At 52.8% G+C, this 21,901-nt stretch overlaps 1 protein-coding gene across 1 annotated transcript; it reads right to left on the reverse strand.

Moving 5' to 3' along the window:
* Positions 1 to 414: 414 nt before the first annotated feature.
* On the reverse strand, positions 415 to 20,361 carry MMP11 (matrix metallopeptidase 11). Its single transcript, XM_082491409.1, has 8 exons — positions 20,210 to 20,361; positions 9,608 to 9,858; positions 8,203 to 8,346; positions 7,057 to 7,190; positions 4,030 to 4,277; positions 3,482 to 3,695; positions 1,866 to 2,123; positions 415 to 958 (listed from the first exon to the last, which is right to left on the reverse strand). The coding sequence occupies exons 1-8, from the start codon at positions 20,315 to 20,317 to the stop codon at positions 825 to 827; spliced, it is 1,491 nt and encodes a 496-aa protein (XP_082347535.1). The 5' UTR covers positions 20,318 to 20,361; the 3' UTR covers positions 415 to 824.
* Between the last annotated feature and the right edge of the window lie 1,540 nt (positions 20,362 to 21,901).

Genomic DNA, 21,901 nt, shown 5'->3' on the forward strand with positions numbered 1-21,901 from the left:
GGTGTGCAAAGAGCTGGCGTGGGGCTGTGGGGTGTCCACCCCCAGTCTGGTGTCTGGGTGGACCGGGAGCAGTGGTACGGGACTGGTCAGTGCAGCCGTGAGCAACCCAGGATGGGGAACCGAGCCCGGTATGAGCACAGGGAGCGACGGGGCAGTGTCCAGCACTGGCACCCAGCACCGTGGGAGGAAGTGGCCCCCTTGTCTATACACAAATCGGTATAAAATCCTAATGCAGACTAGTGATACAACATAAAACCGGGAGTAGGGCTATGGCAGGGTCCTGGCAGCCACTGCTGCAGCCCTGGTGAAGTGACCCTGGCAGCAGCCGCACCTCTGAGTTCCTCTGCAGGCGGTCAGTGTCCACAGCCCCTGGCTAAGGCTGAGGTGCCCTGGTGGAAGCCCTCCTCCTCCCAGGCCCATGTCTGGAGCATCAAAGGGCCGCTGTTGTGAGCTATGTAAACATAGGAAATGCCATCGGATCAGTTCTAGGTGATGGGGTCCAGGTTAATTAGGAGAACGTGATCCCATTCCAGGCTGGCTTGATGGCTTTTGGGGATGCTATTGCTGGAAGAGTGGGGCCACATTAAGGGTTTAGTGGCTGCTCTTGCCTGCAAAGTACGTGGCAGATGCTTTTATATTGATAGCAACTGAAGCTGGGGCTGCTGGAACTTGAGAGGAGCAAACTTTGTCACTTGTTGTGACAGACACGTGGTGTGTCAGATGCTGAGCCTGAAAAGAAGCCAGGAATGGCAGAGGGAACCCTCTGTGTGGCTGCTGGAGGTAAGGGTGATGAAAGAGGAGCATGGAGGACACAAGCACCCCCATCATCTGAAGGAGTTGGAGGAAGGTGTACAGCTGAAGAAGTCCTGGTTGATCTGGCGTGGGTAGCCCTCCAGAACTTTCACCTGGACTGGATCGAACTTCCAGTAATCTCGGCCTCTCAGGAAATAGGCAAAACCTGTGGGTGAGAGAGTAAGGGTTAGGAGAGACAGGGCTGGCACAGCTCTCAGCTCTCTCCTAGCATTTTTTCTTGTCGACACTCTGCAGCATGTGCAGCACTGAAAGAGAGCCTTGGAAGAAGCAGGAAATGCTGCTAGGTTCATTTCACTTGAACCCAGGTTTGCAGCATACACTGTTTTAGCTTCAGTGGGAGAGTAAGCAGGATGTTATTTTACATTCCTTGTGGTTTTAAATATGCTGTAGCCAGGTAGTGGCCTGGCCCTGAGAGGGCAGAGGACATCTAGGACCTGAACAGGGCCTATGACAGGGAGCTTGTGAAGACCCTCTGCGGAGCATCTGTTACTGCAGGGAAGCTGACCTGGGGTTTAGGCTCTGGAAGCAGTGGGGGATTGTTCCACAGCATCCTTTGGGAGGAGAGAAGCAGTTACCAAAACTGTCATCCCAAGTACCCTCCCTGGCTGTCCTGTGGCACTGCCATGCTGACATCAGCTTCATGGAGCACATCTGGGAGGACTAGGCAATACCAAAAGCAGCCTTTTCATTCAGAACAGCTGCCTAGGCTGAAGTGTGGGCAGTGTTTCTGCTGTTTTCTCATGGCTTGCTTTGTTGTGAGCGGTCACAGCTGGGTAGGACTCTGTGACCATTTCTTGGTCAGAAATTTGAATTCTCTCTATCAAACACGTAACTGTTGATTGTTGCAATTAATAATGACAAAACTTCTCACTTTTGTGGGAGAAGCCTCAGTTCCCTACCCCCTGGAAGGAGCTGCCCCTCTCTACACTATATGGCATGTGCTATGGCTGGGAAGCATCCACTACTACCAAATGTCTAAGTCTATTCCAGCTGGTCAGTGGTGTCAACCTGAGTGCCCACCCCAGAGCAGGCCATGTCCCCGCTGCACTGACCAAACTCATCCTGAAAAGCTGCGTCAATCTCCTGAGGGACACCACGCCAGTCGGCCATGGTTCGGGGGTAGATGTTGTCCACCTGGCGGGTGTGAGGGTTGAAGCGCCAGTAGTTGCTTCCACTGAAGATGTAGATCTTGTTCTTCTCAGCCCCCCACACCAGAGCTGCCTGCACAGGGGATGCAGGGAGGCCCAGCTCCACAATCGGGGTGGGACCAGATACCCGTCTCTCTCCATCATAAATCCAGTACTGAGAATCTGGCAAGGAAACAGAAAAGGGAGACAAGGGTTCAGAAGTTCTTTGGCATCTGATAATTCGGCAGTCTGCTGTGCAACTGGAGCTGGTGCCTTGGCAGAGCTCCCAGGGAAAGCTATGTATGAGAGGCAAAAACCCCACCAGTGTCACGGACAAAGTCACTGACAGGTGCCAAAAGTGCCATCAGTGTAAGGAGTCGACTTCTCACCTCGGTCCAACCTGGAGGCTGTCAGTGGTGGGACGAGGAGGACCATTTTAGCAGCATTTTTTTTCTCTGTTTGTGGAAGTTATAATAAAAGACTTGGCTGGCAGGACCAAGCCTCTACCCTGCAAACAGCGCTTAGAGGAGAACATATGTGGGCATGCACAGGCATAAAGGGGGCATGCGGCTGTGCAGGAGCAAGCTACAGAAACCAGGAAGAAGTTGCCAAGCTGAAATAGAGACTGGAAGAATATTTCCAGATTAGATTAAAATGGGAATCTCTGTAATTAGCCTAGGGCATGTAATACTTTCCCCTTATCTCATTTTAACTCATGGTAGGAACCTGCCAATTTTAGCACTGTAAGTCCTTGTGTGCAGGTCAGGTGCTAAGTAATCTGTTTATGCAGGAACACTGCCTGCAGAGCCGCGTGGTGTGCTTTCTGGTACTTGGTTTCTCTGTGCGCAGACAGGGCATTGCACACCCAGGGCAGCTGAGTACCTACGTCATTCTGCGTCCCTGCTATTATATTTACACTTGGAAAGAACATGAAAGAAAACAGTGGAGCTGAAACAGGGACTGTTGCTGGTCTTGAACTCCAGAGATGGCCAGGAGCAGGTTTGACCCCCTGTGGATGATTGGTTTTTAATCCCTGTGGTGGCAGGAAGTTGCCTGGTTCTGCACATAGGCTCCCTGGGGGTACTACAGAAGCTCTGCATCCAGGGCTCTGAGGAGCAGAGATGATGTCCATCTCCTGAGCAGGGCCTTGGGGCTACAGGTGCAGGAGTTTCACAACCTGTGAAAGTGTCTGGGGCTCTCTTCTGGCACAGTGCTTCCAAGGACAGCTGGGGAGATGGAGCAAGTGTTTCCTTCTTCCTCCTCAGCCAGTAGCATTGCCAAGGGCAGAGGCTCAAAACAAATGTTTGTGTTCCAGAGGAGAATGGGATATCATGGCTATGTCTAAAATAAAAGTGACACCTCCTTCTCTCTTCCTCCTGCTAAAAAGTTTAAACTAAATAGAGAAGGAAAGAAATAACAAGGATCACTGGATTGCTGAGGATGCCCAGAAGGTTTTTTCTCCCAGGAACTTGTTGGGTCGTGAATAGCCCTCAGTAAAGAAGATGCATTTCCAAGCCGTCTGATCCCAGTCCAGCTCTTACCTTGGAAAAACCAGATATTGCCCAGAGGGTCCTCGAAGGTGGCATCAACAGAGCTGGGGATCCCTTGCCAGTGGCGGGAGGCCAGAGCTGGGTAGCCGTCCTGCAGCTTTCCCGCTCGGAGCCGCCACACATAGCGGGACTTGAAGAAGAACAGCTCCCCTCGGATGGTGGAAGCGGCGTCGAAAGCTGTGTCACAGGCGTTGGGCTGCACAGACTGCCAAAGCACAGCTGGTCAGGTGCTTGGACTTGAGGGAGCTCCCCTTGCCCAGGCTGGGTTCAATGGATGGGAAGTCCCTGTGTCCAGGCAACTCTCCTGCTCTCAGCCAGTTTTGAGTGGGCACGTGCTGCCCAAAGATCCCCTCCCCACACATCCCAGGCTGGGTGGCAGTGCCGGCCGTGGGGTCCAGACCTGGGCTCAGCAGCATGGGTGGAAGACACAGACACCAAACCATGTGTAAGCCTGCTGGTGGCCTCACGGTGAGGACAGTCCCCACAGCTGGGAACAAGTTGTGGTGTTAGAGAAGGACAGGGACTGGCTGTTGACTCACCTCCACGTTGGTGATCTCATTTGTTTCAAGGTCTGGCTGGGGCAGCTCTGCTGGCTGAGTTGGGGTTGGGTTGGGATCTAGTTTGGGTTTCCCATAGAGGTACTGGATACCTTGCTTGTCATCCTCACTCAGACTTAGCGGGTAGCGGAAGATGTAGAAAGGAGACATCAGTGACTTGGAGACAGCCGTGTGCTGCAGGCCGAGGACGTGGCCAAACTCATGAGCAGCCACTTGGAGGAGGTCAGTGCCTGCAAAGGGAAAAGATGTGAGGTGCTTTTGATTGCTTGTGTGGGGGACATCTGCCTCCTAGGCTCGCTTCTACCAGTTATCAGTCACTGACAATGCACCGAGGCATGTTGTAGGAGCCAAATATGAGGAAAGAGAAATCTACCTCGACTACAGTGCTTGCAGGTTGTTGTTCCCAGGGTTTTCCTGGTGCACTGTGAGTGAATTGATACACTCAGGTACTAGTCTGGGCATGTGAGTAATTTGTAATTCTGTTGCCAGGGGTTTATGTACCCCATTAGCTATCAGGAAGAAAAGGGATTTTTGTGTGCTTTTGGAAAGAAGAAATTTGCACGAGAAAGAAATCTGGCCCATAGAAATAGGTGTTGGGGTGGTAATGTTGGTTTTTGTCCACCCAGCCATGCAGCAGTTGTTGGCTATGGCTGTAGCATATCAGGTCCCATTTAGATCATGTCCACTGTGGAAGATACCTGCATCAGTGAGGATTTTAAAACTTGCTAATGGCCATTGTCACACAGACAGCAGAGGGAGCTCATTTATTGCTTGTGTGTTGACTGTAGCAAGAAGGTGACATTTAGATATAAATCCATAAAAAAATATCCAGTGTCAAGGCCTGGGCATTCTTCACCAGACGCAAGTAGATTTATGGGAGATCATGTTTTAGGAATACACGACCTTGGAGCATCTAGAAAAGGAGAGGGGGAAAAGTGAGTATCAGTATGCAAAAATGTGTCATTTGGTGGGTGTTGTTTAGCTTCCAATGGATCCTTTTTGAAGTTGATAAATTTCAGAGGAACCTGGAAGAGCAGCATATTAAGCAGCGAAGCTTGTGAGTGGGGCTGTTTGTTGACAAGTCTCAGCGTATTCATTCACTTGACTTCAGCCAGAAATCCTCTGAGCTGCAGCCCAAGTGATGAGAAAGGCAGAGATATGAGTCAGCCAGCCTCGCTGTTCCAAGCAGGATTTCCCTGCTGGATCCAGGGGAGCAGGTCACTTCTCAGCACCAGGACGGGATGGGACAGAGGGGATACAACTGGCAGGAACGCCTGGGAAGGGCGGAGGGGAAGGTGAGCCCCTGTCTTCCTCTGCTGGTCAGCTTTACATTGCAGTGATGAATTTGCACAGCACAGCCCCAATTAAATCTAGGTCAGCTGAGAAAGTGGGATTTCTATGTCAGTGATTTATTACAAACTTTCAGACACTTGTATTTAGTTTGGCAGGCTCCTCACTCAATGCTTTCCAGTGTTGGCAGATCAACTGTGCTATTGTCAGATTCTCCGGGGGAGGTGAACAACAGCGTGCCTGAAGGAGCTGTGCGGGGGGCCATCACCGTGTCCCTTGCAGAAGGTCCTCCGCATGGAGTCCTGCTTCCTGCACAGCTCTGGGGTGACCCCAGGGCACACCTTGCCCCCCCTTGTGCTTCTGCTCTGCCATCTGTAAAATGAGGCCAAGGATTTCCCCGTTTCACTGAGGGCTGAGACAAGGATTTATCCATGTTTATATCGTAAAGCTCTTTTCAGCATATTAAATGGCAATTAGCTTCAAAGAGCTTTTACAACATTTATTTATGGAAGATGTAGGATGGAGGGAAAGGCCATAGAATAAGGGCTGGATTCTGATAGGAACTGGCATCCACTTTCAGTTCCTGGTTTGCTTCCAACACTGCCTTTGTGGGAGAATGTAGGAAATTCTTCAACAACACAGGCAGCCCCAACAAAGGGTGAAAAATGGCAGGGCCCACCCTTCTCTAAGGAGCAGAAACACTTCTGCAGAAAGATCTGGTGCTCTGTGGTTCTTGTTTGGGGTCAGCATGAACAGGGTTGGAGACATAGTGGTCCTGTGCCCCACGCAGATGCTCAAGTTAGCATACAACTGGCAATGACAGGGACTTTGGGGGAGCCGATCTGAGCCCTGAACATCGACATGAACAAAATGATTGGGAAACCCCAGAGAGGCAGGGGTTTAACTTGGGCTTTGTGATTGTGTCTTTGTCTCTGTAGAAAAACTGGAAAGGAGGACGGGCTGACCTGGGTTAATTTTGGTGGGTCTTGCAGAAACTGATGCTTTGGGCACTGATCCAGTGCAGTACTGCAGTATCTCATGAGATACTGTGACACCAGACCTTGAGTGCCCGAGCAAAGAGCTACCAGCTTGGCTCTATTATTAGCTGAAAAAAAAAAAATAAAAAGAAAAGGAAAAAAGAGTCTTGACTTGATGTGGTGTTGTTTATGGTCAGAGCATTCCCAGGCCACAGGGGCAGAGCTGGAGCCTGGGTGGTTTCCCTTTATGGACTTGTTCAAAGAGAAAATACTTTGCGGGCAGGCGGTGAAGAGTGTGTGCAGGGACTAGGGCTGAGGCTGTCCTTTGGAAGACAACAGTGTCAGCCAGTGCTTGAGCCTCAGTTTTCCTTCATGCCTTCCCTGCTTTATTTCTAACGGCTCCTGCTGATGCTGGGTGCAATTCCTAAGTGACAGGGTGTGTGGCTGGGCAGAGGAGCCCTCTCTCAGATATCTCTCTTGCTCCCTGGGCACAGGGGGAGCCCACCAGGAAACCAGGGTCCTGGTGTTGGACACAGACTTTGCTGTGGCTGAAGGGCAACAAGAAAAGACCTGAATACTACCAGTAGGGTTGTAAGTGGTAGGAGATGACAATGCACACCACAAAAATAATTTCTGCCTTTCAGTTTCACAGGGTCCCTGTTCACACCACAACTGAATCATTTCCAAGTGCCCTGATAAGCATCCTGAAGCATCCACAGCTCCCCCTGAAACAGTACCATACCCAAGTTGTTCCCAATCGTCCAGGTCTCATCATAGTCAAAATGGACATCTCCCTCCCGGTGTGTCTTGGGGAAGAACGCATGTGCCAGGATCCCTCCAGGCCCATCGAAAGGCAAATTATCTCCATGCCAGTACCTGGAGGGAAGACACACTGTACCTCAGACAAATGGCCGTGTGCCTCCAGTGAACAGCATCATATGGGCAAAGGTGGGGAGCCACTGCGAGGGGACAGCAGCTCTCACTCCCATCCCAAGTCCATCCCACCAGTCCAGATCAATTGTTTCAAACCCTTTGGATTGCCACAAACTCAGTTCTGCATCTGCACTGAGGAAGCAGAACTCAGTGACACCAAGCCCTGGGGAGTCTGTATGTTTTCTCAGGGATGTTTCTCTCCTCCCCCCATTCAGCTTCCAGTCCAAAGCTGACCATGGAGCCTAAAGAATTAAGGAGGTGACTGCCTGAGTGAAGGTTAAGTCAACATAGCTGAGTGGTGGGGGGATACAGAGGGACAGCCAGCAGCGAATCCAGCCAAACCCTCTGTTGACTACTGAAGGAAACCCATGAGAGATGTGGCCACTTTAGAGAGCTGAGGGAGGCACAGGCACAGCATGCAAATCGCATCACTGCTTGGACAGTCTCCACTGCCTTTATTAGTTTTGTGCAAACATGCAGCAGAGGGAAGACTTTGCCCCATTGCGTATTTTGCAAAAAGTGAGTTTTAGGCCAGGAGCCAAGATTCATTTAACCAAGAAACTATATTTGTCTTTGGGCAGACAGTTACGTCGTCAGTCAAGGGACAGGATGGAGGACCTGAAGATGGAAAGTCAAAACAAATGCTTAGGAAAACAGCCTGTGGGCAGAGAAATGTAAATGTACCAGGAAAATTAATGAACGATCAGTAACGGTACTGTGCACAGCCAACATGGAACAGCTGCACTTACACCGAGCAGCCCACAACTGACAAAAAAAAAACAACAAAACAAAACAACTCAAAAAAATCCCAGTGTCTGAAAGCAGAAATATGAGCCTCCACTTAAGTGCCTAAATTGTGTGCTGGCAGCTCTCTGCTCTGGTTAGAGGCTTGGGGTCTTGCCTGCAAGGCTGCTGCTCTGTCTGGGAGAAGGGCACTGCAGCCCACCTTGCTCACCTTGTGAAGTCGATGACGATGTCAGCCCGGCCCTCCTGCACTTCGGTGAAGGTCAGGGGGGTCACATCACTCCAGACTTTCAAAGCTTCCTCAATGGTCCTCCTCACTTTAGCTTTTACAAGTTGCCACGGGAACCTGATAATTCTGAAAGGCAACAGACACTGGATGAGGAGAGCATCAGCCACTGTCCCATGGACACTACTGTCATGAAGACACTAGCTGTAGGATCAATGTTACTAGGGCTGCCACCCTTTCTCAGCACCAGAACATCTCCAATCCATAGAAGCCCTGCTCCAGCACCCTCTTCCAAGCAACACATGTAGCAGATAAATCCCATCAGTGTTGAAACCCTCTGGCTGGTAGGCCCAGAGGTGAGCTCTCTGGAGAGATTTGCAGATATGTGTTTTTCTGGAGTGAAGTGATGCAGCATTTGCCAGGTCTGTCCCCCATGAATCCAACCCCACAGAAGTGCCTGGGAGTGGTGTGATGTGATTTCTTCTCCTCAATCTCTGCAGTTTTTGCCCCTGGAAACCTGGGCTCACTCAGGGAGGCTGCTGCCTCATCTGCCCTCCTATAAGATAAGCAGACTGTAAGTTCTGCCACAGAGGGAACTTTCTTTCCCATCCATTAACAGTGTTGGTGTGTGTTTGCCTCTGCTGTGTTTCTTTCTTTAACACTGTTGACCAAAAAAAAGGGAAGGAGCCTTTTTGTTATCTATAGCCTTCTAACGCTATGAGGAACTGTCTCCTGCACTTAATTAAACAAAAGATCATTTACGTGATCCAGTCCATATGAGTGTACTCACCTCTCCACTCATGCCTCTGTGGGCAACTGGGGAGGCAGCACAACCCTCCCACAAGCCTGTTGAGCAGATTTGAAACTGAGAATGTGTAGGGTGATTTGGGCAAAACTTTACACTGAAGGCATGTTTATGGGAACATCAATAACAGCTGAATAAAAAGGTCTTTTTAAAATAAACTGTGAAATGAGCCCACAGTAGGGTGGCTGGGGGGAGCAAAGGCACAGCAGGAGAGGACCGATGGTGGAGGCAAGGCTTGGCACATGTCAGGGATTTGATGCAGGGAAGTGAACGTATGCACATGAGGGTGTTGGTGTGGGACTGATCGAGGGCTGTGCAGAATATGTTTGGGCAAGGGTGGGTGGGCAGCTGTGTTTATGGGAGCACACGCAAAGTGTGTGAGGGGATGTGGAGGTGCTGGGTACAACCCTGCTGGTGGTTCAGCATGTGGCTCCCCTGCTCCCCAGCTGGCCATACCCAGTTTCAGGGCTGCCCTCCAGCTCTTATGGTCACATCACAGCCCGCCATGCGCCAGGGAACATCAGACTGAGAGGTTTGGGGAGGGAGAAGCAAACCATCCTGACTCCTGTTTTGGGCCTCTCTTACTTGTAGGTGAGATCAGTCTTGTCCCAGCGTCCACCAGAGAGAACAAACCGCTTCTGCCGGTTCCGACCGTTCTGGCCATCTGGCAACACCGGGAGATCTGGCACGCCACACCGGGGTGGGTTCCAGTGTGCTGCCTGCTCATCTGCACCCACAGGGAAGCCCTTGGCGGGCACGCCAGTCCCCACAGCATTCACCAAGGAAGACAGCCAGGGACTCTGCTCTTTCCAGGTGTGATGCTTTTGAGACACGTCCTAAAAGAGAAAAGCAAAGCCATGAATTCAGTGTCTGGGAAGAGAGGTCCTGGTGCAGAGTGGTGGATGACTCCCCACAGCAGCCCTGCAGCGGTGAGTTCCACCTTCGCCTGGGGCTGTTCCCCCACTGCTAGGGCACAAACTGCTCCCACAAACATCCTGCATTCCCTGGGCTCTGCTGCTGCCAGGCCAGATCACACCTGGGAGGCAATGTGTCATGCCATGGCACCCCTGAAGCACTGGGCTATTTTTGGCCCACTTTTCCTTGGCAGCAGGCTGGCAGGAAATGCTTTTGCAAGCTGTGGATGAGAACCAGACCCTCCAAGAATGAAACAAATCACTAGGGACTACATTCTCCCCCTTTGCCCCACACCCTTTATTCCCTCCCGGCCCTGGGTAGAGGTGATATTAATGGGACAAAGCCTTTAGTCCCCAACACAGAGTTGTGGTCCTCATTGTCATTCCTGTGGTGTCTCCTTGCTGTCCTGGCATGGTGAGCAGGCTCTCAGCATGGCTGGAGGACAGCACAAGCTGGAGAGCAGGACACATGGGTCTGGAGGGTGACTCAGCCCACCCCATGGGACAGAGAGCAGCAGTGACTGTCCCCACAGCCCCTATCATTGCCTGAGGTCACCGATTCTGCAGAGGAAGGCACAGGACCATACCCCCTTGCGCCTGATAAGGTCACCTGGGCTCTTCCACCAATAGTTGGAAAAGCATGGTTCCTCCTGGCAACATTAGTTAGTGCTAATTAGCTGACTTCCATTGGTTTCCCACCTGACAGCAGGACTATGGGACCACCATGAAACATGACCCAAGCACAATCCCCAGCCTGCCGTAAGGCATGTGGGGTGAGAGGCACTTGATCCCTGCCTCACCATGCTGTATAAGCCAGAGGTCGAAATGCAGATTATTTTGCCTGAGTCTGTGCAGGCAAATTTAAAGGTGTTTGAGCAGCAGGAGGAGCTGAAATGCAGCAGTGATGCATCTTTACTTGTTGAGGCAGGCTCCAGAGTGAGGACCTGGGGTTTAGAGGTCCCCTTCCTTTCCCTGCAAAGAGCTGCCTTCTTCCAGGGCAGCTCTCCTGGCTGCCCTGCTGGGGACATGAAGATCAGGTGGGCACGATGCCAGGGCTGCCATGATGTCGTGTAATCCACATGCTGCCGCCGCTCTGTTCCCTACAATGAGCCCATTCATGCGGGCTGGAATGAAGTGTGAAGCCTTTGGCATTAATTCCGCTACTGAGCTCCCAACTCTGTAGTGGCCTTGTGCCACCGAGTGATGCATGGATGGACACAGGAGCCAGGGAGGTCACACAAGGTGCAATTTAGGTGTCCAGCTCTTTGTCTGTTAGCACTCCAGTTAGCTGGCTCATCCTCTCCAGCCAGACAAGACACCCTTGGTGGTTTGGCACCTGCTAACCTCTGCCTTAGAAACCATTGACCCAATGTAGACAGTAAATTATCCATGAGCAAGCAATGTGCCCTTGTTGCCAAAAAGGCCGATGGAATCCTGGGCTGCATAGGGAAGAGTGTGGCCAGTAGGTCGAAGGAGGTCATTCTCCCCCTCTACTCTGCACTGGTGAGGCCACAACTGGAATACTGTGTCCATTTTTGGGCTCCCCAGTTCAAGAGGGACAGGGAACTGCTGGAGCGAGTCCAGCGAAGGGCAGCTAAGATGATTAAGATTTCCCTTATGAGGAAAGGCTGAGAGAGCTGGGACTCTTTAGCTTGGAGAAGAGAAGGCTGAGGGGAGACCTTATTATGGCGTACAAGTATCTAAAGGGTGGGTTGAAGGAGGATGGAGCCAGGCTCTTTTCAATGGTTCGCAGTGACAGGATGAGGGGCAATGGGCACAAGTTAGAACATAGGAAGTTCCGTTCAAATACACGGAAAAAATTCTTTACGGTGAGGGTGACGGCACTGGCACAGGCTGCCCAGGGAGGTTGTGGAGTCCTCTTCTCTGGAGGTTTTCAAGACCCGCCTGGATGCAGTCCTGAGTAATGTGCTCTAGGCAATCTTGCTTTAGCAGGGGAGTTGGACTAGATGATCTCTAGAGGTCCCTTCCAACTCTGAAACTCTGTGATTCCGTGATTCTGTAATGGTTTCTAGGTGATTCTGCCTCCTCTACTCCACTCTCGTGAGACCCCCACCTGGAATACTGCATCTAGTACTACATCCACAACATAAGAAGGACATGGACCTGGTGGAGCATGTCCAGAGGAGAGCCACGAGAATGACCTGAGGGCTGGAGCACCTCTCCTATGAGGAGAGGCTGAAAGAGTTGGGGCTGTTCAGCCTGGAGAAGAGAAAGCTCCGGGGAGATCTTATTGCGGCCTTCCAGTACCTAAAGGGGGCCTACAGGAGAGCTGGGGAAGGACTTTTTACTACATGGGGAAGGGCATGTAGTGATAGGACAAGGGAGAATGTCTTTAAACTGGAAGAGGGCACGTTCAGATTAAACATTAGGAAGAAGTTTTTCACTTTGAGGGTGGTAAGGCACTGAAACAGGTTGCCCAGGAAGGTTGTTGAGGCCCCATCCCTGAAGGTGTTCAAGGCCAGGGTGGACGTGGCCTTGGGCAACCTGGTCTAGTGGGAGGTGTCCCTGTCTATGGCAGGGGGGTTGGAACTCAATGATCTTCAAGGTCCTTTCCAACCTAAACCATTCTATGATTCTATGAATCCTGGTGTCCCAGTGCACTTTCACACAGCACGGGAACTGCACCAGTGAAACATGCAAAGAGAGAAAGCCATTTTACATCCTGATCAGCAAAGCCTACCCAAGCCACCAGCCACGGCACTGAGAATCCAGCTAGTGCTTTGGTGGAAGGAAGGTGTACAGGCTGGCCTGTCTCACGGGAGTCTGCACCAGGCTGCTCCAGCTAAATGCTGGAGCCCTGCCGGGTCATAGGTACCTGTCTCTCTAAGAGGAGCTCTCTAGGAGCTGCTTGGCACCCTGCCTGGGCTGGCAGCTAGTGCCTGCAAAGGACAGCTGGCAGGGGGAGCTGATAAGGTTCATGTCCTGGTCAACGACTTGCTCCCAGCCCCAATGAGACCCTCTGCCAAGCACATAATGACATCTGTGTCACCAAAGCCCAGCCTGGGGGGAGCAGCTTGGCTCCTTGCTCCTGAGTGTGCCCACGAGCACCCACTGCTGCCAGAGGCAGGTCCTGCTGCCCAAGGACATGGGGTGATGAATGTGTCTTGTTTCCTAGGACCAGGAGGTGCAGGACAGCTGCTTCAAGGCACACGGGGAGAGTGGAGATGGACCCTGGGTAGACCCCTCACTGTGGAACTGGGAGCACTGGGAAACCCTCAGGAGTTGCCCAGGTAAGTGAGCTGGCTGAGGCTGACACAGATGGGCCTACTGCTTTTTTTTTTGTCTTGGCTATGCTAAGCTCATTCCACCCAGTCTCCCAGGAAGGCTGGTCATTTCCTTCCTGGCTGGGGACATTGACATAACCTGAAGATTATCACTGTCCTCCAAGCAGGAGCAGAGAGAGGAGGTACTTTTCATTCTCACCCTGAGGGATCCCTTGTTCAGAGGCAGACCAGAGTTAGGTTTTCTCTCTCCTCTTTGGTTAGCTCAAGGCCACTGGCATGAATCCCATCTTCCAGCCATCCAAACCCCACCTTGCCTTAGGCAGGATCTTCCCTGCTCCTGACTGCCTGCCCTCTCCTGTGACTGGGCCCTGGGAAGGGACACAGAATGACCCTTCAAACGGCTCTGGGTGGAGGCAGGAGGGGAGACCTGCCCTGCTGCCTCGTGTGCTCGCTGTGCCCCTAAACAAACAGCAAGCCTTTCCCTGCCGTCACTGCACTGACATTAGCATCATGGCAGGAAAGGGCTGGAAAATGCCACTGCAGGCGCAGCCAGCAAGGGGAAATGTGACAGGCAGAAACCACTTGCCAAACAATGCTCAGGAGACGCGTCACGCTGGAGATTTTGGTCTCCTTGGCTGGACACACCTCACTGCAAGCACTTCCCAAGGCTTAAATAACATGTCCTCTTGCTTAAGGTTGCATCCTTCCCACCCAGCGCTGAAGCCACCCTCTTTTGGGGAGATCCTGCTTTGTTCTCCTGAGCAGTGGCATAATGCCCCAAAGTGTAAGCTTAGGGGTTTGCTTAGAGCTCTGCTGCTGCTGAAGCTAGTGCAAACCTGTGAAGAGAGGATGGGGAGGGCACTGGCTGCTGGGTAACTATCAAGGTATCCCCACTCCTCCCATCCTATCACCAGCGGGGAAAAGATTACCAAAGATCAAAAGCAAAGGAAAGTCCCTGCAATGCAGGGCAGGTGTTCAGACCAGAGCCAAATCTGAGCCTCCGGCTGCACACAGCCACTCGCCGCTTGCCACTTGCACTGCCCTTCCCAGTATAACCCACAGTTGGGGTGTCTGCTGTGCATGGGAACAGACAGCTTTTAGCCACAGGAAGAGTCCAGGGCTTTGCAATAGAGAGTGAGCAGCAAAACGTCTGCACAACATGAGCACAGAGAGGCTGCCAGACCTGAAACTAAGGGCCGAGGGAAGTGAGGACAGCAGAGGAGCAAAGCTATGCACAGAGGGCTGTGCTGCAGGCTGGCCACAGCTCCTCACAAAGAAAGTGCCTCTCACTAGCAGCCTTGTGACCAAAAGGCTGAGAGGGAACAGGAAGGAAAGGACAGATCCCATGGGAGAGCAGAAACCACAGCGGAGGTACAGACTGCCTACTCAGTTCCTCACAGATTTATCGTCCCTTAAATGCTGCGACACAACAGCCATCACTTCTGGGTCTGCTGGGGCCAGATGAACGCCAGCCAGGCTTCCCAGGAAGTTTCCCAGCCATCCTGAGGAGCCGAGAGCATCTTTAACCTCATTGTGTTGGGCAGCACTCACCCTCCAGAGCCTCCTGGGAGGAGAAGCAGCCAGAGCAGCACAGCTACTGTGGAGTATCAGCAATGCTATGTATAAAAACCCTCAAGAGTGAGGCCAGTGCCTGGTACCAACAAACCCAGTGCTGTCCTCTGCCTGGTACATCTTCTGCTGCCTGCCCTGAACTCAAACTTGTCTCCTCTGTCATGTACCTAATTACCTGGGCTCCTGCTGCTCCTGCAGCATGGACACGAAAAGGGACCCCCCTCCCCGTCAGACAGGAGTGACTGGACAAGTTACAACATGAATCCCATCAGTCTTGGATACTTCCCCTGTCACTGGGGGCTGTTTCCTCTTCTGCTAGGGGATAAGCTCATGGGTTTTCTCCCCACCTCCCTGTCCCTTCTGCTGCTGCTTTTCCATTTCTCCCTGCTTTCTCCTTCTGTTACTCAGAGTGTTTGGTGAGGCCCTGGTGTTTGCTGCCTCTTTGGCTAGTAGCATTATCCTCCTCCCACCTATGAGCCTGCATCTCAGAACACTCCTGGCCTTAGTTCAACACATGGGGAAGGAGAGCAGAGATGCTTTCTCCTGCGGTTCTCATGTAAGACAGTTCTCTCACCCCATTTCTGTGCACTGTTGGGTGGCTGTGGCCCCCAGGGGCTCTGCACCCCCTTAATAGGCCACAGCAATATTCCTTCCTGACATCAGCACTGTTGTCCTGATGTATAGAGGGCTACAGACAGCTTTTTGGCCAGCCTGCCCCTCTGCCCAGCATGGATTTGCAGTGGTTTGATTTGAAAGTGCAGCTACAGCTGATGGTTAGTGGTAAAACTGGAGCCAGCTCCACTGTGGTCAGGTTGTGTCCCAGAAGACGACTGGGCTTGGCAGGTACTAATGCTGCAGTCAAAAATTCATGGCAGAAACAGATTAGATTTGTGGTCTGCTCAGACCCTGAGCTAAGCATGCTCTCGGTCAAGGTACTGTTAGTGGAAACAACGGAAACTCAGTGGAAACAATGCCTAAGCAAAGCCACCAGGTTTATTGATCCTACCTCCCCCAGAACAAGGCAGAGTCTCTCAACCTCTCTAACTATAAATTCTTTGCTTAAACAAAATACTTCTGCTACAGGACTGGCTCCTTCATGCTGGGCTGCAGCCCGGTCCTGCTGCAGACAGATCCAGGGGTAACACAAGGTCTGAGGCCAAGCGTTGGCCAAACGGGAGGTGCCACAGTGCCTGGCTCTGCATACACAGTTGGAGGTTCCTCTCCACTCACTTCCCATACTCTGTGGCACCATCAAGCACTACCTCCTGGGGCCTGACAGTTTGTTTCCGGATTATTTAGTGGTAGTTGTTGTTGGCAACAAAAAAAGGAAAATGTTTATTTTTCCTAAGCAACATGGAACACGAAACATTACGGACTGCAAATGTTTATGCCCACAGACAGAATGAGGAGATGCAGGCTCTGATGTAACAAGAGAAAGCAAATGAATAAACACTACAGGACTATTTTTATTATCTGACACTTTAATTATGTGACAGTTTGTGAGTCTAGTCCATCAACAACACTGCAACCAAGCTGCTGGTGTCACCCAAGCAACAGTTTGCCAGAAACAGGAGTACTCACAAAGCAAACAAGACCCAGGATGCCAGGATAGCAAAAGGTTTCAAGAGCCCTTAATCTGATGACCTAGAAATCCCCTTGAAACCAAGAAATTGCTCTAGGATGCAGCATACTCCAGGCCAAAGAGGAAGGGGGTTGAGATTGTTCATTGTGCAATTACATCCAAGTTAAGGTGAGCAATGAGTTATCGGTGCCCAGCCCAAGGACACCAGCCAGGACATCTCCTGCTGGGTATGGCCACCTGGCACAGTGCAGCCCTCTTCAGAGCTGTGGGGGGATGTTCTGCCCTCAGGGAGTGCATGCTGCTCAGATGTGCAAGCTGGGATCTCCAAACCTCCAAGACAACCACTGTCCCCCTGCCCAATCTCCTGGAGGTGTCTTGGAGGATTTCCCCCTCCACTAATTTTCACAGAGCCACTTTTGTGAGATAGTGATGCCTCTTTCCTGCCCAAATCCCACTAAGAGGAGGCTGTCTGGTCACCTGTCTCTTCTTGTGGGTCTCCTCTGCACCAGGATCTCAGCGAACCTCTAAAAACACAGCTGTGGTCCTCAGTGAACCCCTGAAGTGCTCCAGTTTTCATTTTGCTGGACAGCTGTGTGCAGACTCAGCAGTCCTTCCATTCACGTTACAGGCTGAGCTGACCCTCGTGTAAGAATATCCAGGAACCCTTCATTTACCTGTCTGCATATTTGGGATTAGTAGGAATGAGCTGACAGAGTCTCTAGTGTGAAAAGTCTCTGCGGTACAATTTTTCTGTGGAAGATCCTTTTTCAAACAAGACCTACACAGTGCACCCTGCCTCTGCTGAGCCCCCTGAGTTGGTGCCAGGGCAGGGTACACATGGGAGAAGCAAGCACAGTGCAGTGTGAGCTGGAGTGGGGGGATCCTCCCCAAAGTGCTTCACTCCCTGCTCTCTTCTCCCTCCCCGGTCTGCTTTGCCAGCTGCACACCTCGAGTCTTGCCACACTGCAGAGTGTGCATGTGTGTTGCATGTGAAAGCACAAACACAACAAACATGCTGGAGAGTAACTGCTTACATGTGTCTTGAGTCTCTCACAGCAGAGGATAAACATGTCTAAAATTACCCCAACACTCATTGCAGTATTTAAATAGCCAAACAAAACAGTGCAAATCAAACCCTTCCTGCGGGAGCTGCCTGAGCCCTAAGCGAGGCAGGCGGCCTCCCTGGCTCCTGGGCTGCAGGGAAAGCAGCACCGTGCTTCCAGGGGGGAACCCGCTGAGTTCGGGGCAAGAGCTGCAGGATACGGCTCCCGAGGGATTACACTGGCAGCTGGGAGGGTGCCCACCACTTCTCCATAGACAGATAGTTTCCCAGCAAATGGACTGACTTTGATTTCCCAGGGGAGCCGAAAGCAATGCAGGAATTCAGTGTCTGCGTGTGCACTGCCCTGAGGACTGCAGATCTTTTGTTCTCAAGTTTTACAGTGGACACCGGACACAGCCTGTATTCTGCTCTCAGTTTTCTCTTTCTTTCTTTAGGTGCTAATATAAAAATGAAGGAGATCTACAAGGTTTGCTAAAAAGAACACAGCTCCTTCTGCGACTTGCCCTGTGTAGCCTGGCTTTAAAATTAATCTAAGCCCTTGATTCCCTCCCCCCTCAGTTACTGCTGTTGTGACTTGTTACTAGAGCACTGAACAGTCATGGTGCAGCATCCTGCGGCGCCTAGCACAGTCCTTGCCCACCCCATCTACTGGCACATCTCGAGGAAGTCACCATCGTTTGTCTTGTAGGAGTGTGTCTCTGTCCTCATCCATCACCCGACAGCAAAAGGTGCCCCGGCAGGAAGTTAGCTGCTGTTAGACTTAGGGAAACTTCTCTTTGTGTGGAGAGACTCGAAGTAGCGAGAGAAGTGAACATGCAATGGTGTGGCAGAGCTCTCTAGTAACAGAGGGTAGAAATGCATGCACAGGCCACTGTCAGCCCAGCAATCCCACTTCAGTCATTCTGCACTGACATGCGTACCCCAGCCGGGAGAGGAATAGGGTGCACTGCTGCAACTTACGTTGTATGCGAGAGCAACCACCATGATGCTGGCTTTACATGAGAGGCAGTACAATAACCTTCAAAAGCCATGACACCAGATAAGGTACCCAAAGGGCAGCTATTTGGGATGAGAGAACTGCTGTTTCAAAGGATAGGGAAGCACCTGTCCCTTTACAACCCCAAACCAATGCAGCCACCGCCTCTGCAAAGACTGAGTGAAATACATTGATCTGAAACCCTGTGGCTCCATGTGGCTTGTCAAACACGCAAGCCCAAGGTGTTCCTGAACAAAACATAGCTGTAGGAGCATCACCTGGCGTTGCTCCAGCCAAGAGGAAAGTATTAGCACTCACGATGCAGAGCATTAAGCTGGGATGAGGAAGAAACCGACTCTGGGCAGAAGACTGGTAACTGGGGGGACCTGCTTCAAGGGTCTGATTGTGGATTAGATGGACCAGAAGCCTGAGCAGACCTGGACACCTGCATTAACTCCGTGCGTATCCAGCAGTTTGGTGTATTCCCCCTGCTCAAGGGGTACTGGCCGAGGCAGATGAGCCCCAGCAACCTCTGCAGTCAGTCAGCAGCTGGGAGCACCGGCAAAAGGAGAGGAACAGTGCACATCGCAGCTGGACCAGACCCAAGTTCAGATGGTGTGAAACCCAGGCTGGCTCTCCCTTCCCTGGGGATTCCGCACAGGTCCTTGCTAGCAGCAAGACCAGGACCAGAGGCTGTCCAAGTCCTTCCAGAAGCAGCAACTTCTCAGCTTGCACACGGCAGAGTGTGAGGCACCCACCAGCCCAGCCAATGTCCCCGCAGAAACGAGCGATCTCCAGCTTTAGGCAGGTCCCTCCCAGCTCACCACTTGCTGCATTCAGATGGGGATGAAATCTGCAGAGTGGTGTCACAACTGGTGTACAGGATGCCACTGCCTGAGCGCTTGGCCTCACCTTCCTCCGAGGCAGAGCGGAGCCAAGCGCTGTGACACCGAGGCAGAACAGAGCCAAGCGCTGTGACATTTTGTTTGGAATAATACAAGCACTTTGGGGGCCAAGGCTGCTCTGTGCCAAGTCCCAGCCCACAGCATATTTAGCAGCCAAGTTAGAAAGTACTCAGATGACAGAGCTGATAATAAAACCATCGGCAGAACCTGAACTAATCCCCTTGGGCTGCTACCGGGCATTTGCTCTGTCATTATTTTATGGCACACCAGCGAAGTGCATGTATATAATAACCCAATTACGCACGCACACATTCCCAGCACAAGGAGCTCTCTGTCTTCTCCCGTCCCCCGAATCCCTCGCACGCCGCAGCTCTTCTCTGGCAGCAGCCGTCCCCGCTGCTCGCAGTTCCATCCCAGGTGCTGGGATCTGGCAGGCATGTGCGGGAAGAAAGAGCCCTGCTGCTCCCCTCCTGCCTGCGCCTTTGATTCACCCCTTTAGTCCCGTCTCCCCCTAACACTTCTCGGGATTGCCAGCACAGCGTGCGAGGGGGGGAGTGTTATTAGCAGGCAGCGAGTGCTCCGCTGCCTTTAAAGGAAGGGGGGGATCCCGTGTCCTCTCGTAAACCCTCCTTGTCCCGCTCCCTGTTTTTCCTTTGCCCGCTCCGCAGAAGGCAGCACGGCTGTGAAAACTCCCCGAACGTGCCAAGAGGAGCCCGCGGAGCGGGGGTGCCCGGGCAGGGGGCAGCCGGTAACTCCCGGCACCGCATCGCTGCCCGTGCCGGTACCCCGAGGGCGGCTCGGGGCGGGGGGAGATGGAGAAGGGGGAGAGGGGCGGCTCAGCGGAGGGTCTGCCGGGGAGATGCTCCCCTCGACGCCGCACCGGAGAGCCGCGGGGCGAGGGGCGGCTGAGAGAGGGATCACCGGACTCACCGGCTTGTGGCGGCGGGCGGGGGCGGCGGGCGCGCAGTGCAGCAAGGCGGCAGCCAGCAAGAAGGCGGCGGCGGCGGCGGAGGGGGGGGGCAGCGGCGGACGGACCATGCCGGGCGGCGGAGCGGGTTCGGACACGGGGCGGAGGGGAGGAGGGGGGGGTCCCCGCTGAGCCTTTTATCCCCCCCCCCACCGTGGCCGCCTGCCCTCCTCCCCGCGCCTCCTCCCGCTCCTGCCTTTTGTTCTCCCCGAGCAGCGGCTGTACGGGCCGGGGGGACACGGCCCGGCGGCATCGCGGGAGGGGGGTCCCCCCCGCCCCGCCCCGCTCCGCCCCGCCGCCGGGGGCGGTGGGGCGGAGCGGGGCGGGACGGGGGGGACCCCCCTTCCGCGCCTGCCCGGTCCCTGGCCTCTATGCAACAGGGTCCCCCCCCGCATCCCGGAGCACTCTGTGGAGGTCCCTGGGGCCGTGAATTGCTCCCCGGGGATGATACTCTGCCTCACCGCCGGGTTTTTGCATCCGCAGGCGAGGGAGCAGCGGCTGGAGTTACCCTACGACCCAAAACGGGGCTTCCAGTCCTGCAACTGTTTTCTGGGATGGCTTTACACGGGTGGGTTTAAAGGTGTCTTTCAGCTCTCCTGCCTAGGGGTACCACAGTCCTCTTAGTGCCTGCCGAGACATCTCAGTCCCCATTCATCTCTGGGTTTAATGCGCATAATGTGTCTGCACTCCTGCTTTGCCTGAGCAGGGCTCTGCCGAAGCCGTCTGTGTGCACCTAGCCCTTCACTTACTGTTTGCAAGAAAGCTTTCCTTGTGCGGGAGGCTGAGGAAGGGGAAGGGAGGGAACACCCCTCATTTTGGAGATGCCAAAGCCTCCATCCGCTCAGCCACCTGGAGATGGAGGCAGCACTGCACAGATCTGGTTTCTTGGTTCCTGTTTCTATGGGAGAAGCCCTGGACTGTGTCAGCATCCCCTCAGTAGACTGAGTTTAGCTGCAAATTGTTTCAAGAACTGTAGTCAAATAAGAAAACTTTGATCTCCAGCTGCCTGGGCTGGTGTGCAGGGAGTGGGTAAGGCTTCCTGACATCCCGGGCTGTATTACTGCTTTATTTGTCTGTGATCAGTTGTTCATGTTTTGTTTTATGGGAACCATACCGAGGATGTAAATACTGGGTACGGTAAGCAGATGCGAGAAGAAAGAGCCTGGTCGTGGCTGTGTTTGGAAGGTGCTGTTGTGCTTAGCTAGCAGACTGTTAGCAGGATGTCCCTGCACCAGAGCAATGTTTGGTGTATCCCCAAGGCCTTACTTGTAAGAGGGGAAAGGGAAGGAGGGAAAAAGCAATAGGGAAGAAGAAAGGACCTGGTGTTGATGGCACTCAGACTTTACACTTGGAATATACCCTTCTCCTGCTAATCTGGCTGTGCCCTGGGAATGAAGAGCAGATCCTACTTTCTTGCCTTGCTCTGAGCCAGACAGCTGGGTCCCAGCAAGAAAAGCTTTCCTGCCTTTGTCTGTCTTTTCTTGCGCCTTTTATTTGAATGCTGGTGTCTCTGGGAGATCAGTGCTTTCCAGCCCATGGCAGTGGAGCCTGTTGGTGCCCTGGGGAAGCGGGGAGAGGCGTGGGAGCAGCTTGTGAGGCAGCAACAGGCAGTTTGGCTCTTCTTAATAAAGGGAGACTTTTGAAGGAGGTGTTCT

Source organism: Vanellus vanellus, assembly GCF_965231255.1.
Source record: "Vanellus vanellus genome assembly, chromosome: 16".
Classification (NCBI taxonomy): domain Eukaryota; kingdom Metazoa; phylum Chordata; class Aves; order Charadriiformes; family Charadriidae; genus Vanellus; species Vanellus vanellus.

What these genes read in the sequence shown, in the direction of transcription:
- MMP11 (XM_082491409.1), bottom strand. Translation starts at nt 20,317, where the DNA reads ATGGTCCGTCCGCCGCTGCCCCCCCCCTCCGCCGCCGCCGCCGCCTTC. An exon ending in ATCGTCATCGACTTCACAAG is followed by an intron (nt 7,191 to 8,202) that starts GTGAGCAAGGTG and finishes TCTTCCCTCCAG; the next exon opens with GTACTGGCATGGAGATAATT. An exon ending in AGCTTTTCAGGATGAGTTTG is followed by an intron (nt 959 to 1,865) that starts GTCAGTGCAGCG and finishes TCTCACCCACAG; the next exon opens with GTTTTGCCTATTTCCTGAGA.